General features: G+C 35.5%; 1 protein-coding gene and 1 long non-coding RNA gene across 3 annotated transcripts in view; one reads left to right on the top strand and one right to left on the bottom strand.

The window, feature by feature from the left end:
- The first annotated feature begins 6,361 nt into the window (after positions 1-6,361).
- Positions 6,362-17,329, top strand: LOC138714989 (uncharacterized). 2 transcript variants are annotated; one of them, XM_069847340.1, is made up of 5 exons: positions 6,362-6,435; positions 8,974-9,029; positions 10,722-10,749; positions 14,983-15,135; positions 17,080-17,329. In XM_069847340.1, the coding sequence occupies exons 2-5, from the start codon at positions 8,979-8,981 to the stop codon at positions 17,259-17,261; spliced, it is 414 nt and encodes a 137-aa protein (XP_069703441.1). In that variant the 5' UTR covers positions 6,362-6,435; positions 8,974-8,978; the 3' UTR covers positions 17,262-17,329. The 2 variants fall into 2 exon arrangements, 1 of the variants encoding a protein (XP_069703441.1); XR_011336143.1 differs by lacking the exons at positions 6,362-6,435; positions 8,974-9,029; positions 10,722-10,749 and adding an exon at positions 12,724-12,743.
- Positions 17,330-17,836: 507 nt separating this feature from the next.
- The window catches only part of LOC138714991 (uncharacterized), a 138,466-nt gene continuing 137,450 nt past the window's right edge, over positions 17,837-18,852 (bottom strand). The window contains exon 3 of the long non-coding RNA XR_011336145.1: positions 17,837-17,978. This is a non-coding gene — a long non-coding RNA (uncharacterized lncRNA). The remainder of the gene's footprint in view (positions 17,979-18,852) is intronic.

The raw sequence follows: 18,852 nt of genomic DNA, 5'->3' as shown, positions 1-18,852 counted from the left end.
ATACTGCAGGATCTTTAAAACGCTGCAGACTTCATTTAATTTTATTTCAAAACTAAATAATGATTTGAAAATTTTTGAGTGCATGTCATCAGTAAACTTGGAAAATGGTAAGCATTTCCAAATATTTTCAATATACCACGTTTCAAAATTATGGTAACACTTTTATATAATTATTACTAAGTAATTATTAATAAGGAATTAACATGGTCAGTTGATAGCCGAACATTCCAAGTTTTAAGTTCTAAATTTCGATATTCGTATTATTTGTGTTGCCATGGGAGACAAGATGGAAAATTGCAGCTCCACAACATAAAATCGTTTTTTCGTTGAGCAGCTTGCGAAAGCAAATACAGTAACAATGGTACAAAATAACTACTGAAGCTTTCCTGGCGACATGATAATTCGAAATTTTCTCGAGCTTCCAGCCAGGTCATAAGTTGGTGATCCACCGACGTTTCGAGGATGTTCATCTTCCTCATCTTCAGGGTTAAGTGATATCTGAGGGGGGAAAAAAAAAAAAAAAAAAATCGAAAGAGAATTGGGAGGAAAAATTTTAAAAGGTACGCAAAACGCGTCCTTGCAAGGGGTTGGGGGCTGTACAAAACTAAATATGTGAGCTCCAAGCCTGTTGGCCACTAGTCTCACTCCGGGTTACGCTGCTCCACTGAAGGAACTCTAGAAAATTTTGAAGGGGAAGCCGAAATTGGACGTCATCTCTTAGGTACCACATACGCGAGGGGGACTGAGATTTGATCACGTGATCACGGAACGGGAAGAGGAAGAGCTGGCTGGTGTTTGCCGTTAGGATGGCAAGATGCTGTCATCTGTTGTTCGATGACAAATCATGTGAAGGCCGTCGGAAGAAGCGCCGTGAAATCTAAATCTGCAATTTGAGAGGTCCCTGTCCTTTCAATTTGCGACTAATTGAGTGACATCCTATATTTAATAGACAATTTATATGTTCTGAACTAGGCCATACGTCGTTTATAATAAGGGGAATATATATGGGGAAGGGCATATAGGTCCGTGGCCCATTTCTTATAGGGCTCATCCCGACATTTGTCTTACGCCTGAGGAAAACCACGGAATACCTTAGGCAGGATGTGTTGTCTCATATAAGAGACTAGCCAATTTGGCTATTATGTAGGAGGTGATTGTTGTCATGAGCCTTGTTGATTTGTCTCAATTTCGAGACCAGCCATTTGGCTATATGATGGCTCAATTGCGAAGAGGGGGGAGAGATGTAATTGTTATATCTGAGGGTACCTAGCTCCTTAATTTACAGTGCCAGAGGGAGTCAGCCGAGGAGCTGTGAGCCGATTGGCTGTTATTAGTACGGACCGCGGCGAGAACGTTGCCGACGTGTCGTCTTGCTTTGTGCTTTCCGGCTGAATGACCTTGGGTCTCACGGTGGGCTCGGCGGACGAGTTCTCCGCTGATGACGGCCCGTCGTCCGGGCGGTGAGAAATTTAATAGCCGGTGACCATGCCGCGCTTAGTTGGAGACCCGAGTCCCGGTTCAGGTTACCGCGTTCAGCCGCTCTGGCCAGGGTTTCTTTTACTCTTCTATCCCAATAGCCCGCACACTTTACCAGGACCTCGGTGTTATTGAAATTAGCCCTATGGCTTTTTTCAATGCAATTTTCAGCCAATCCGGATTTTTTGGGCTGCATTAATCTGATGCTTCTTTGATGTTCCGAAAGACGCGTCGCTATTGTGCGTCCAGTCTGTCCAATGTAAGCCGCATCACATTCACACGGGATGCGGTAGATCCCTGGTACTCTGAGGCCTAGATCGTCTTTTACTGATCTGACCTTGTTCCTGATTTTTGGCGGAGGTTGTGGATTGTTTTTATTCCATGCTTGTGGAGCAGTCTGCTTATCTTTCCCGACAACTTCCCTGTGAATGGTAGACAGGCTGTGGCTGGTTTTCCCGCTTCTAGTGAGTCCGTGATGTCTTTAGCCAAATATCCATTCTGCTGGAGGGTGAGCTTCAGGTGTTGAAATTCAGTGTCTAATTGCTCCGGGTCCGATATAGAGACTGCTCTATGGGCCAGTGTGTTAAGTATGCCCATCCGTTGCGCTTTGTGATGAAAACTATTCGTGTTCAGGTACAAGTTGGTGTGTGTGGGTTTACGGTATACCGCATGGCCCAGAGATCCGTTGTTATTTCTGGAGATAAGGATGTCCAGAAATGGGAGTTTACCGTTCGTTTCAACCTCCATAGTGAACTGGATCTGGGGTCGTAGACTGTTTATATGCCTGAGAAAATCTGGTAATGTGTCTTGTCCATGAGGCCAGATGACGAACGTATCGTCTACGTATCTGAAGAAATGTGTAGGCTTTAATGGCGCTGTAGCTAGTATTTCATGCTCCAGATGCTCCATATAGTAGTTGGCGATGGCTGGTGAAAGCGGAGAACCCATGGCGACTCCGTCTATCTGTTCTTAGTAGGTGTTGTTCTGTAGAAAATATGTGGAGGTGAGCGTGTGACGGAACAGTTCCGTGATGTCAGGTGGAAATTGATCGGAAAGCAGTAGCATGGCTTCCGAGAGTGGAACCCTGGTGAAGAGGGACACTACATCGAAGCTGACTAGAAGGTCGGACGGTTTCACTTTGATGTTGTCGAGGATCTGTACAAATTGTGTAGAGTTCTTCACATGATGTACGCACCCACCCACCAGTGGTTGCAGCAGGTTGGTGAGATAGCGGGCCAAGCGGTACGTAGGGCTGCCAATCGCATCCACTATAGGCCTTAGCGGTACCTCCGGCTTATGTATCTTGGGTAGACCATATAACCTGGGTGGTATACTGCCTGACGGTGAAACTAACCGCTTACTCTCGGCGCGGAGACAGGATTTCTTGATTAGCTGGTTGGTGCGTCTCTCTACTGAGCTGGTGGGATTTTTCTGGAGAATTTTATAGGCCGGATCGTTCAGCAGTTGATCGATCTTCTCCTGATACTGCGTTGAGGAAAGGATAACTGTGGCGTTTCCCTTATCCGCAGGCAGAACGACTAAGTTGTCGTTCTTCCCAAGCATCTGCAAGGCTCTATTCTCCTCACGGCTGATGTTGGGCTTAGGAATGGTGGCCTTGGTAACAGCCCTGGCAACTTCTCGGCGTATTTCTTCAGCGCTGTCTGGTGGGAGCTGATGGATAGCGCCTTCAATACTGCTAATGATGTCTGCGACCGGAATTTTCTTTGGAGCGGGAGCGAAGTTGAGACCCCTGGCAAGTACTGATGTGGTGGCCTCATCTAGCTGCTGGTCCGTGAGGTTGATTATGATGGTACAAAATTTGTTTCATAGATATTTCTGAATCTATCACCTACTATCTCGTTGGAATGGAGGTGCTACCTCCGCTGATTTAGCTTATTACCATTGTCCTCCCAGGTTACCAGACTTGACACTATGTGACTTCTTTCTTTTGGGGTATGTGAAGAATAAAGTTTATATGCCACCTCTACCCCGAGATCCTGAAGAAAGACATCGGATCATTCCTGCTATTTCGTCGTCTCGTCGAGATCCGAACATGCTTGAACTCTGCAAGGCAGTGAGACAAAAATTACGCCAGGAATTCGAGAGCATGTTCGGATCTCGATGAGATTATGAGCTGCAACGTGCAATCAGGCAGGAAGTGAACTTTTTGAACAGTTCATCTAAGGAAATGTAAACAACGCACCGAAATAATTCCAGCAAACAAACGTACTGAAGTGCACTATGATCATATTTGTAAACCTCACACAGAACCCGAGCATTACCGGATCCTTGTTGGCATAACCGTTAATTTATCCTTTATACAATAAGGAATCTATACCTGAAGTTTTGCCCACTTTTTTCGTACACTCTTTATATAATTTTCTAACTAACTTTCTGACTTCTCAATACATTAAGTAAAACAAAAGCAACCACATGCGTTTTTAGGCTTTCACTGTAATTGTAATCAGAAATAGACTTTCGAGTATTATACCGTGTCCTGGAACTTAACTTTTCCAACATTTCGGAACTACATTGGTCAAAAAATTAAGGAATATTACGTTATCTACAAAACACTTACTTAAAATCTTGTCTGGTGGACTAAAGTAATTGAAGCTATTAATAAAGGAAGTGAATTTCAGGTTTAATAATTTTAAAGGCAATATTAAAAAGAAAATTTACAGTTCACTTCATAATTTCTACAAGGAACATAAACAGACTACAAAAAAGTAAAGGGTTAATAAGATGTACGATGCCCTGCCATTGCTAGGGTCTATCAGATATGGACATTATTAAACTATCGATCTCTTCTTGAGGAAAGTTTTACCACTCTAATAATATTGTTTCAAATATATTACTTTGTTCCCCGATTCTAATGTATTAGGCATTTACCGGTAACTGTTTACAATTTGCGCAATAATTGGTCTGTATTCTATCACTCTAAGTGGACAGGTTGTCATAATTTGCATGTGCGTCACAAGATAATGACATCATGCCCGTACGTGTGATTTGTGGTCTGCAAAGGGAAATCCCTTTGGTGCATCCCCCTCCCATGGAATGCTAGACAAATGAATAATTTTTTGATGACGCATTATAATTCAATCAATCTATAGACCTACACAAGCCGAGTTTAACAAACTACTGTTTTTCCATTACAATAAAACTGATGAATCAGTAAGAAGTCATAGCACAGATGAACATGAAAGGAAAAACCACTGAAGTTGATATGCAAATAATCTGTTATTTTCAAATAGCTGTTTCTCGGAAATCATTGAGAATAAAGACTGATCCAAAATAAACCGGGAACAAGAACCAGAACGAAAACGGAAAGCGGAGGACGTGAATGTGAAGATATTTGATTCACAATAAACCGAGAACGGAAATAGCCATGCGTATGCATATCTATAACGATACGAAAGTTGATATTAGGCATTCTGATGTTATTTGTGTATAATTGACCAATGGCGATTTCTCATGAGTACAAGCCAGTAAACATAAATACAGGTTAACCAACTTGAAAATTATTTATGACATAAAACATTTAAGAATTCAATTCGCGCGGTGATATGGTCACATATGCACGTAGAATTTATTGAAAGTGATTCTAATAAATTACGAATTAGAAATGTAGTGCTTTCCAGGCTTTCCGTGTAATATTAGTGACTTGTTCCTCCCAACCCAGTTTGTTAGTTAAATATATGCCTAGATATTTACAAGTGTTCACTTATGGCACCGGTGTAATGCGTTCTACAGAAGCATATTGACATACTTTTACTCACACAGATTTTCATTTTATTTTTTGTCGTCCAGGTTTCAATAACGTCAAGATCGTTTTGCAACGCGGTGATATCGGTTTGATCACTAATTTGTCTATATATTATACAGTCGTCCACCAAGAAGTCACTTCTTCGTGTACATATATATGCAAGAACCGACCCTTGAGGAACTCCTGAAGGTATAGTTCAGTTGTACTATGTGTCTCTTCCTTCTTTCGTTTTCCCAGCAACTCATAGCGACAAGCAGGCATTCAGAAGTTAACGTTTCACTTCATCACAATTCATCCAGATTTAAATTTGAATAACTGAGCGGGAAAACGTTGCAAACGCCGGATTGGAATTTTATAGAAACAGAAAAAGAAATGCTTGATGCCCAGTCCGCAGTGTAACATTTTGTCGCAAACTCAAAGTTCCTACAGTCTAAACTGAAGTTTCTACTTTCATTTTCATCCAGTAGAGTTGACTAATATATAAAACAGAGTAAGTGCGACATGATTACATTAAAACAATCCAAGAAGAAATTGAATAGCTAGTTTATTCGTATACAATTGAAAAAAAATTGAACTTCAAAAATAAAAGAAGAAGCAATGCATGCACCACATTAATGGATGCTACGCCCTTGTGTATAAAGTAAAATGCATTACATTAAAAAGACATCTGTGTGTACACTAAATAAGAGGACGAATTTCATACTTGTAATAAAGATCGCAGGCAATTAGTTCCCCATATGCTACTTGAAATAGCCGATATTTAATTAGCAGCACTATATACAATGTAGAAAATTTGCCATTTAAATGGTTTATTCGTTTCTTTTATGTAGTATTCACCGATTTTATAAAAATTTCATATACTGTACGTAAAATTTGATTATCGCTTTTGATCTACATCTAGTGCTAATGCACTAAATTATACTATTACAATAGAAATAGGACATTATATAGTTTCTACAATAAGCACATAGAGTTATCAAAGAAACCTTGAATATTGTTATTTTAAACATTGCCTATCTAATTATTGCTACAAAAGTTGACATAGCTCACTCAAGCACACAGGTATCGTGTTTACGAGGGTATTACCAGAATTTTTTTCAACTTAAGGATATATTATATATGCCTATAGGTGCTGCTTGTCACCACAGTTCAGCTAGACATCTAAGATCACACATAGCTTGAAACCCGGCAGTCAAGTAAGTAGCTTTTACTTTCATGCACAACCTTCTTTCATTTTAGACTCTTAAAATGCGCTTGTAAACGACATTATACATCAGAATTGATGTTATCTTCTTTATTTTAATATTACTTACTTATTTACTTATATATATTGGATTAGACAAGGCCATAAGGTCTTCTCATATACTACACAGGTCACAAACACCACAAGCAGTGGCATTTAACAGAAAGTGAATAGAATAAAATATTAACATATTAAAAAATAATTCACACTATTCAAAATGAAAGTACTGTAATACCATACTAGGAAAAAAGTAAAATACAGATCTAGGGATTGGAATATAGCTAACACAAGTAACTCAATTAGTACACATACGTAGTTAAGAGGGAAAACTTAAAGAAGAATACAACAAATGGAATGTAATATAATAATACTTAAAACTTACAAATGGCTCTTAAAGGACTCATCAACTCTCTATCAACTGAGCTACCCAGGAACTTCACCCGACATAGTCTCAATTTTTCCCTTTATGTCCACATAACTCGAGTGGGCTAACAAGACGCCAGAAATCCACATCGAGTGCACACAAACTCTGTGTGATTTTGAAATTATGGTTTCCTGTTAACGTACCTATAGTAACGTATATGCAGACGTGCACAATTTATTAGACGTAATTAATTATATGGGCAACAAAGCTGTATTTATCGGCACAAATAAGTAACAAAAATGTATTTTGCACAAAAATAATGAACATAAAATTGATCTGGAGGTTACTAATATTTCTGAACATTTCCTTATTCTTTATTAACACGTTGATTTTGTCAGGGATGCTGAAAACCAAACTTTGACACTTTCTTTGAATATCAGCATCATTTAGCCAGATATCAGACAGTGCTTAAATGAGTCCATATTTTGTTGTAAGCCTTTTTGTTCAATTTCCTCTTCGTATAGATCACAGATTTTCAATTTCGTTCATGTTCGGTCTTCTTGCAGGCCATGGGAGAACAGACTGTTGAATATCTTCTGCAGTATATAATTAAAACACGAGTAGTACCAACACAGCCAGACAAAATATACTTATCCATTGGAAAAATATACTAGAAGATGTAAACAATCATATTTACAACAATATAGACTCTGTAAATTATACTGATACTTGGTATGGCGAATTATATTATGTTCTCAAGGAAAACGTTTTAATCTAATAATAACTTGTCCGCGTTTCTATTATGGAAATTTAGCTTTCAGGTAAAGCTCCCTATGATACAAACTTGAATAATTTCAAGGAAAAAATTAATATGTGGCCGGGTATCGATCAAGGGATCTTTGTCTGAACGCACCACGATCTAGAAAATAACTTAATTATGCTTTCTCATACGTTTTGCTCAGTAATTAAATATAAATTTTGTTTACTAAAACATATTTCTCTTAGACTACTGACTATATAATTGCGAGGTATAGTGTTTCAGAAATCGACTGTAATAACATTACCAATAGACTATGTTAATAGTTAATAACTGTCACATGAGAATATTAATATAAATGTTACACAATAAAATATATAAACCATTACTTCCGATAAACATAGCAATTACTTGAAAACAATATCACTAATGAATGGCATTGTATTGTCACGTTAATATATAAGGTAATTCAAAAGTCGTAGGGTGCGTCAGGGTTCAGACAGTTCACACAGATAAGCAAGATGGGCCATGGACCACTTCCCTTCCCCCACTCTTTACTCTTTTACTATCACAAAGAAATTGCTAATTTCGTTTATAATCCTATAATATGATAATAGGGGAAAATAAATATACTGCAAGTTCACAGGTCTAACGGCTTGGAAGCTGGGTACCTGGTTCTAATAAAGTGCATAGGTAGCAATATAACATGGAGGCATGAGATAGTTAGTCTGCCTGCCATAATAAAATTCACTTCAATTAAATTCCCCAATGTATAAAAAAAAAAACCTCAAATTTTGAAGGGTTACAAACATATTTTAGATAGTAGAAATAAAAACATCACCGTTTTGGGAAAACAAAAGTGTTTGGTACAAACAAACAAATAAACAAACAAACATATATATAAACAACTAATAAATCAATAAATAAAAAACCCGAGAGCAGTGGTTATTTCTTATGTAAGAAAAGACTGATTTTTTTTCTCGTTGTTGGTAACTCTATAGCATCTATTAGATGCTTTATGGTAGTGCTAATAGATGGAGTTATTTGTCAACAATGTGACATTGAAACGTGTGTTCAGGTTACTGTCCAGACCAGTCCTGATGTATTTTTTTATATTTGTGATGATTGGTTAATTAATATTAACCCGGCACACTCACGTTCACACAAATTTCCAGACTCTAGACACCCAGGGAATTATTCTTCAAGAAAAATTCACCGAGCGCCGAGCACGGGAATCGAACCCGGGACCTCCTTATCTGGAAGCCAGCATGCTGACCAACAGATCACGGAGGCAGTCTAAAAAAAGACTTGCCCGAATTATTATGCATTCCGAATTAGCGGTATTTCACTGTATCTTACTCTTTTTACAGATACAATGTTGAGGAAAACAGTGGTAATCACGTTGCTGGCGGCTCTCGTATTTCAGGTAAGCTGTGTTTCTGAAATTTTTATAATTTATGTTTAAAACCTTATCTGTACTGACTTATTAAAAATTACATTATAGTTATTCCTTCTTTCGCTTCCCAATTCCATACCAATCATGTTATCATTTATGTCCAAGATCTTGTTTATACTAATATACTTCAACAAGAATTTTAAGAGCAACTACTTCTGTAGCATCATATATTTCAGTTTGTTTGAAGCTTTATTTGCGGCCAGCTAAAATAAAATTATATAAACTAGGAACTGGATTCAGAACAGAGAAATCGCATAGTTCAAAATTACTTTACCACTATCGCAAAAAACCACTTCATTAGTGTTTCTTGTTCATTTTCTCAGTCTTGCATACTTGGTCAATATGTTCGCTCAGAACAAAATGAATGCTCTACATTTCTACAGGCCATCCGTTACCTTGTGAAACCAAATGCACGCATGCACCTTAGCTTGTAGTTTAGTCCGAGAGTCAAATTAATACCCATGCTGAAGTATTTGTGTTGGCTATATATTTTTCGCACGCATCAATATTTGTAATGTCAAGGAATGTTGTCACATTTGCGTTTCAAAGGTAATTCCTGGTTACCAACATGAATATACTGATTTCTACCACCACTTTTCACAGTGAATACATTTTAAGCTACAAGATTACTTTTAATTATTAAAATTAAAAAAAAATTAAAATTTCTAACCTATTTTATCGCCATAAATCAACTCGTGATACAACATTGTTTTTTACTCCACGTTGAGTTGATATTAGAACGTCAATTACGATTCCTAACGAATCATGTGACTGGAGCGGCATCTGGGAAGGGCTAATGAATAAAGAAACTCTTATCTTATTTCTTAAAAAGAAAGCGCCCTCTTTGACACCGTCTAGGTATGAAATGGACGCCCGGACTATAAGAATCTTATGGTGGGGATTAGTTTGCTAGCTATCTGCAACTGGATTCGTAGCGAGGGAGTGAAGCTTCCCAATCCGCTTTCTTCTTCCCCTCACGCGCAAGTTAGCTTCTTGAGATAGCGAATGGCCTGTAATACATATATTGCTCTTTCATTCTTTTCTCCGTCATTTCATTATAGTTACAAGAGCAGAACGACTGCACTTTAAAATCAATAATTACTTTGGTTTTTAGAATAATGTATCACTAATTCAAGAAACAATTCCTAGAAGCAAAGCGGTACTATTATTTCGGCAAAAACATTATTTCCCTGCGCTCCATAATATCTGCCATTATTAATGTAGATCAATATTGTTAACTTATTTGTAGTTCTTTCCTTGTGTTTTTACCAGTATTTGTATTTCTGGTAGTGTGGAAGACAAGGTTAATTGGTCTTAATTCCGCCAGAATAAATAAATAGACAAATAATAATAATAACAATAATAATAATAATAATAATAACAATAATAATAATCACTAGCTTTGGACTTAATTGTGCTGAATACTCCAATCTGCGTTTTAACAAGTCTGTCGTATACTTTTTAACAGTCCATCACCAATTTGTACTGTAATAGGCCTAAAATTTATGTTTAAATGCTCATCATTTCTTTCGTCTTCATAAAATTGAATGAATGAGGATTACATATTACTGAAATTTACGGAAAAATGTCACTTGATCTCGTAATTGCACAATGTCTCGAGACTTCTGTGTTACACCAACTAATTATTTATCTTTGTTTCAGCTTCAGAGCTACACTCGTGCTGACGATGGTGAGTACAGTCAGCTATTTCCAACATTCATAATTTCTGTTTTCATCGAACGTAATTTTATTTCGTACACAGTATTATATGTTTACCTATGTACACAAAAGCTAATACTAGGATACAGGTATATAAGTATAAAAATAGTTCGTTTCAATAAGTTTACTGAATATTCAGAGCAAGTACCTCTAGGACAATCTTGTTTACAACCAAAAGAGAGAACACTGGGACAATCCGTGAAGCGACGGCAAGAAAACTTTTGTAGACATTAACAGTTAGCTCTATTAGGACTAGGTTTCTATAATATATCAAGATGGTGGTGGTGGTGGTGATGATGATGATGATGATTATTATTATTATTATTGTTATTATGATTATGATTATTATTATCATTATGCTTAGAAACAAGCACATACCTACGATATTTTCGTAAGAGCTTATATTATACAATTCATATAATTATAAAGTATTTTATACTGATATATCCATTCGAACCGGAATTTACGGATGAATATCTTCTTTCGCCTTATATTTCCGTAACAAATTTACGTTCAATGCCTATAACGAAGCATTATAAACTGAATTTTAGTAATAAATATATTTTGTATTATATTTCCGTAGCAACTCGTGTCTGTTACTCAAAGTTCCCATGAAACCTACGCACAGAATAGGGCTTTATAAATGAATTCAATTCAATTTACTGGCAATATGGTTAGCATAATAATTATACTTCCTTTAGTTGAACTTTCAGAGTCGCTTATTAGTGTCTGCCTCAAAAAGTGTAATAACAGACAAATCATATATTAAGGACGATCAATTCTCGATTTACCGTGAAGAAAAATAATCGCTGTCGTTGTACAAGGAACTTATTGTTTCAATGGTGACTATATTAAAAATACGTGACGTCTTTATTCCCTACTTCGTTAATCTGTCCAAATTTGAAATATTTTAAAATTGAAGCTTTTAAAAAAGAAATTTATAAAATTATTCATGATATATAATATGAACAATATCTTGCTTTACCTTTTATTTCTGTCGACTATATTCATGTTTTTATTGAATATCTGTGGTTTCTGTCTGATTGCCAATTTATATTAAATGTGTATTTTTCTCTTTCTTCTTTTTCTGCTCTAGTGTGTTATTTATTGGTTTCAATTAAGTTACTTACTGTATTTAGTAAACTGTCCTTGTAAATTTCATGTTATATTATTGGCTAAGACCACACCGTACGGTAGTGGCTAGAAACATTTTTGTTTTATAAATTTAATTTGTACTCACTAGCTAGCTAGTTAAATAAATAAATAAATAGATAAATAAATAGATAAATAAATAGATAAATAAATAGATAAATAAATAAATAAATAAATAAATAAATAAATAAATAAATAAATAAATAAATAAATAAATAAATATCTTCACTTTCCTACCAGTACGGTGTCGAAAAGTACAAATTAAAAGTTATATAGCAAGAGCAGACCGGACTCAACCGGAGAGCGTCATTTGCGACAGTGTCATCTCTCATCTCTGTCAATGGTCATTACGCGTGACATTTCCGACAGTCTCGTGTAACTGCAGGTGGTTTTTTCAATAAAACATTTTTTATCCGCGTCATTTGCGACAGTAGAAGATTCTTAAGAACTCGCAACTTTTCCCTCACACTTTTTCTGGGCTTGGGACTAGCTACCCTCCTTGAAGTAGGCGAGGTAGACGGTTTACAAAGCTACATAAATAAGTAAAATGAAACTGAAAATAATGTTTTCATAGTCCCAGTTTGTGCAGATGTGCAAATGTTTTCAGTAAGCCTTCGCTATATTGTCTGTCTGAATCATATTTTTTAAAAGCCGTACATAAAACTTCGTAAATTTTAATACCGTATATCTCGTTTTTATATTCTTCTCTTGGATATAAAGGACATGTCTGTCACATAAGAAATTGTTGTATTCGATTTTTTTTTTCAGATTATTAATGAAAACGAACAAGTTGGGACGTGGTCTTCTTGAAAGGTCTGCGATCAAATCCTTCCACTGCATTGTTGGTTCTGTGTTCTCTTTTGTAACAGTTCCACATACTGATGAGTATTAGTATTATTTATTAATAGTTCAAAAGTACATAAACTTGATAATCGAAAGTGATACATGCATAAATAGTGATTATACACATTAAATATATACAATTTAATAACAAATTTTTTATCATATGACTATTCAATTTATGTTGGTTTAACTTACACTTACTTCTGGTTTTAGTGTAAGTTTCCACCCTATCGCATTTATTTTAAACATTCAAACTTCTTTACTTCCTAAGTTTGAAATTCTCTTTCTTAACTCTATAATAAACAAGTGTCTATAAATCGTCCCTGCTGCTATATTCGTCCACTTATCTTTTACAACAGACATATTTATATTTACATTTTAGTTCCTTGTTTACATGATACTTCACACTATTTCATGTAATCAATATCGCATTGAGGTTAGCAGATGTTGACAATACCAATAAATGAACAAACCGAATAGCTGAATTGGTACATTCTATGGGTATAAACATACTGATGGGTATTTTGTCATTTTCAAGGCACTGATTCAAAAAGTAGTCGTTGAATTCTCTTACTTTCTGGTTGCTAGGTGAATCTTCCATGACATATAACCAGCCCCTTTCAACGTCTTCACGCTGCAAGAACGCCAATGATGCAATACTAATAATAAATCTGTAGCTGAAATTTTTCTGGTAATTTTCGATTTTCCAAAAATAATTGGTCCTAACATATATAATTAACCGCCCTGAAACCGAAAATCGCTTTTTTGAAATTTTTGTTTGTATGTCTGTCTGTCTGTCTGTCTGGATGTTTGTTACCTTTTCACGCCATAATGGCTGAACCGATTTATATGAAAACTGGAATATAAATTAAGTTCGTTGTAACTTAGAATTTAGGCTATATGGCATTCAACATATTTTATTTAAAAGGGGGGTTATAAGGGGGCTTGAATTAAATAAATCTAAATATCTCCCTTATTATTTATTTTCGTGAAAAATATTACATAACAAATGTTTATTTAAAAATAATTTCCGATAAGTGTTATTCCATGCAAAATTTTGATAGGACTGATATTTAATGAGATAAATTAGTTTCAAAATTACAATAACATCGCCATCTCAGGCGGTATAATGAAATAAGAAACAAATGACTTCGTCTATAAGGGGCCTTGGACAACAACAATCAAAAGCTATGAAACATACGGTAGCCTACAGAGAATGTTTCTGTATTTGTATGAAGTAATATCGGAAGCTAAATTAACCGATTTGTATAATTAATTATTAATTCACCATTGGAAAGAGTAGTTTCTCTAGATGGGCATAATGCTATAATGTTATTACAGTAACTTCTGAGTGAATCGAGGACAGGTAAGATTAAAATAGCTTCTTATGCACAGAAAACTTGATAGGCTTTCGTTTCCTGTATTTCCTAAAGTAATTTTTATGACCAAATGAGTGGTCTCTGGATCAAACTGATCGCATTTTAATTTTTTTAATACAATTTAAATTAAGTAACATAAAAAACGATTTATCCTTCTATCAAACACGAATGTTCCTTGGATCAAATGTCCTATTTTAATTATGTAATTATATTTATTCCTAACGGGTGCAGAGGAGCGCACGGGTACGGCTAGTTGAACAATAAAAATGCATGTTTAACATGAGTTTAATATAGCGATTCCTTTGGTTTTTTTTTTTTTTTTTTTTAGAACTTCGAAGATGTATTTATATTAGGCGATTGTCAAGATGGTCATGATTAGACCATAACAATCATGTGACTCCGATTCGTGACGAAGTCTGTCTTTCTCGTTAGCCATGGTCTGTCGCAAATGATGTACTTGTTGATCAAGTTGTCGAGGAGAATATTAGCACTGTCGGGAATGACACACTGTCTCAAATGTCGCAGACTCGACTCAACTTACCACCAAACAGAAATAAATAATAATAATAATAATAATAATAATAATAATAATAATAATAAATAATAATAAAAATTATTATTACCATCGTTATCATCACTACCATCATCACTATGAAATGTGTTCCTTCACATTCGTGTTGAGATTCTTAACAGGTAACTGTCGTTAAGCTGTCAGAAGCAGCACGATTCTGTAGTCATGTGATTAGCAAAACGCAAGCTCTCCGCTTAAGCACAGCGGTTTTGCGTGCGGAAGAATGTGACTCAAATCCTAATAAAGTTTTATATCGCAGAGGCTCCTGCTTTACCCGATTTGGACGCAATACTTGCTAATACAACCGAGGGCCTCTCTCTCGTCGACAAAGTGGTCGAGGGAGCGAATAATTTGACCTCCCTCTTCGAGGACCTTCAGAATGCCTTACAGGACGTACAGAAGAAACAGGAAGGTAAGCACACCAATGGTTCCTAATCATGTTAACATTGCGTCGCCCGTTTTTAGAACAAAAAGCTATCTGTGACTTTAGATTAGATTGACATTATTATCAAACAAGTGACTTTTTAAATTTCGTGTCACAAACCAGAGTCAGTCAATAATGTGACAACTGAATTCCTACCGTCTAACTCAACAGGACTGCTTCAACCCCTGAACTAGATGCCGGAATTATAAAATGTTCTAAAGCACATTACCACCACCATAAGGTCAAACATATCACCCAGTGCATTAATGATCATGTACCAATTAATTTGTCGCTCAAGAATGTACTATTCATGATACAGCGTTCATCAAATGAAGTGACGTCGTCGAAAATTAAGAACTGCTGAAGCCACACAGGTTTAATCCCACCTCAGAAGAGTTCCTTGACTGGTGACAAAACTGAAGGAAAACTCGGAATTGCAATGAAAGACTTTGAAACCTGTTTCCCATTGAACATGATTTAATAGTAGACGGATTCTTATTTAAAGATAATCGGTTATCTACCTTCGAAGAAATTAGCAATGAAAACATATCGTAGACTGCCAGAATAATTGAAGATGACTGTACAAAAACCGGTCAAGACCAAAAATAAAAATTTTACAGGAAATAAAAAACTTTCCACAAAAAATTGAAAGTGCATTAATTTAAAATGATGGTTTACACGATAATTTAGAAAATTAGTGTTTTTTTTTGTTACCAATTTTCTTGTTAGTTTTCTTTCATTCACAGAAATATTTGAACGGTAGACTTAGATGTTTTTTTTTTTCCCCGGAAATGCAACATATTTCTTTGTCATCTTTAAACTTTATTTATTTCTTGTTTGAAAACAAATCTACGAAACTTACTTTAGTCTTAGGTGAGTTTCCATTGAGTAGTTAATGCATATATATAAATGTACTATATTTTAAAGCTTGAAGTGATCAGTGCAGCCAATACGAGTAAGATTATAATAATATTTTTAAACTTGGTTATTTAACGACAGTAGACAGTGAGCAAGCTGGACAAAATATATAGACTAACTTCTCTGCATTCTAACGGATTGTTATGAAACTTTATACAGACCTTATAGGTAGCACATATTTTTCTGTACAAACTCTTATTACGTTTATGTAAGAGAAATTATCTCTTCATAGGGTGTGGTTTCAGACTAAATTAATAACTTCTATCAATTCTAACGGATTTCTTTTTATGAAACTATGTATAGGGGTTATACATAGCACATGTTTTTTTGTAGAAACTCTGATCACGTTTGTGTAAAAGGAAGTAGGCCTATAAGGGTGAATTTAGATGGCATTAATAACTTTTCTCCTATATAACAAATTTTTATAAAAAAAAACTGTGCAGCAGTTATAGATAGCACATTTTTGTGTCTCATCTACTGTACATGCCACCTGTAATTCTTGTATAAAGTTTCATTAGAGTATATTGAATAGGAGAGAATTTATTTTGTCTAAATGCATCACTATAAAAGGACACATCTTATGGAAACGTAATCATTGTAGATATAAAATATACACGTAAGCTATGTGTAAATTTTGTATAACGTTTCATAAAAATCTATTGGCTAGGAGAGAAGTTATTAATATTGATTAAATGCGTCCCCTATAGAGGTGTATTTCCTCTCATTGAACCGTAAATATAATTTTGTACAGAAAAAAAATATGCTACCTGTAACTTCCGTACAATGTTTCACAAGCACCTGTTAAATAGGAGAAACCTGACTGTATATACAACAGGTTTGTTCGCTTGAAGAACTACCAATCGAGTACATTAGCACGAAAGGATACGTAATGTGTTTGTTTACTTCCACAATTTCTTGGAGTGAATGGATAACAGCAAAGATTCCCCAGAAGAATTAAATGGTTTCTAGAACCCTAGAAGAAAAATGCTAATCTGAGTTCTATCTTATTTCTAGATGGAAGCATACAAGAATGTGACTTGTACAAATCTAACTACTTGTTGATGAAGACCGTGCAGGAGGCTCAAAATCAGATCAACAGTCTAAGATACCCCGCCCTGAGCAACGTAGATACCATACTTTACAACATTCGCTACATTCTGAATCCAAGCAATCCTTACGGATACTACAAGAAATGATTTATATTCAATAACTGAAACTGTAGTATACAAATTCTGCGAATAAGAATAAACAACTAAAAAACACATTATATGCTTTTCTTCATTTTATATTAGTCATTGCTATACACTACTGTATTTGTTTTGCGTGTTGCTTCAACGTCTTGCTGATCCCACAGCGACGGGAATACTGCAGGATCTTTAAAACGCTGCAGACTTCATTTAATTTTATTTCAAAACTAAATAATGATTTGAAAATTTTTGAGTGCATGTCATCAGTAAACTTGGAAAATGGTAAGCATTTCCAAATATTTTCAATATACCACGTTTCAAAATTATGGTAACACTTTTATATAATTATTACTAAGTAATTATTAATGAGGAATTAACATGGTCAGTTGATAGCCGAACTTTCCAAGTTTTAAGTTCTAAATTTCGATATTTGGATTATTTGTGTTGCCATGGGAGACATGATGGAAAATGGCAACTCCACAACATAAAATCGTTTTTTCGTTGAGCAGCTTGCGAAAGCAAATACAGTAACAATGGTACAAAAGTTTTTTCATAGATATTTCTGAATCTATCACCTACTGTCTCGTTGGAATGGAGGTGCTACCTCGGCTGATTTAGCTTATTACCATTGTCCTCCCAGGTTACCAGACTTGACACTATGTGACTTCTTTCTTTTGGGGTATGTGAAGGATAAAGTTTATGTGCCACCACCTCTACCCCGAGATCCTGAAGTAGAAAGACATCGGATCATTCCTGCGATTTCGTCGTCTCATCGAGATCCGAACATGCTTGAACTCTGCAAGGCAGTCAGACAAAAATTACGCCAGGAATTCGAGAGCATGTTCGGATCTCGATGAGATTATGAGCTGCAACCTGCATTCAGGCATGAAGTGAACTTTTTGAACATTTCATCTAAGGAAATGGAAACAGAATGCATCGAAATAATTCCAGCAAACAAACGCACTGAAGTGCACTATGATCATATTTGTAAACCTTACACAGAACCCGAGCATTTCCGGATCCTTGTTGTCATAACCATTAATTTATCTTTTATACAATAAGGAATCTATACCTGAAGTTTTGCCCACTCTTTTCGTTACACCCTTTATATAATTTTCTAACTAACTTTCTGACTTCTCAATACTTCAGTAAAACAAAAGCAACCACATGCGTTTTTAGGCTTTCACTGTAATTGTAATCAGAAATAGACTTTCGAGTATTACACCGTGTCCTGGAACTTAACTTTTCCAACATTTCGGAACTACATTGGTAAAAAAATTAAGGAATATTACGTTATCTACAAAACACTTACTTAAAATCTTGTCTGGTGGACTAAAGTAATTGAAGCTATTAATAAAGGAAGTGAATTTCAGGTTTAATAATTTTAAAGCCAATAATAAAAGAAAATTTACAGTCACTTCACAATTTCTACAAGGAACATAAACAGATTACAAAAAAGTAAAGGGTTAATAAGATGTACGATGCCTTGCCATTGCTAGGGTCTATCAGGTATGGACATTATTAAACTATCGATCTCTTCTTGAGGAAAGTTTTACCACTCTAATAATATTGTTTCAAATATAATACTTTGTTCCCCGAT

This window comes from Periplaneta americana, chromosome 15, assembly GCF_040183065.1.
Source record: "Periplaneta americana isolate PAMFEO1 chromosome 15, P.americana_PAMFEO1_priV1, whole genome shotgun sequence".
Lineage (NCBI taxonomy): Eukaryota > Metazoa > Arthropoda > Insecta > Blattodea > Blattidae > Periplaneta > Periplaneta americana.
This window is presented reverse-complemented; position numbering and strand designations above follow the sequence as displayed.

Coding starts and splice junctions, on each gene's coding strand:
- LOC138714989 (XM_069847340.1), top strand. CDS start 8,979: ATGTTGAGGAAAACAGTGGTAATCACGTTGCTGGCGGCTCTCGTATTT. Junction 9,030..10,721: donor TGGCGGCTCTCGTATTTCAG/GTAAGCTGTGTT, acceptor TCTTTGTTTCAG/CTTCAGAGCTACACTCGTGC. Junction 10,750..14,982: donor CTACACTCGTGCTGACGATG/GTGAGTACAGTC, acceptor TTTATATCGCAG/AGGCTCCTGCTTTACCCGAT.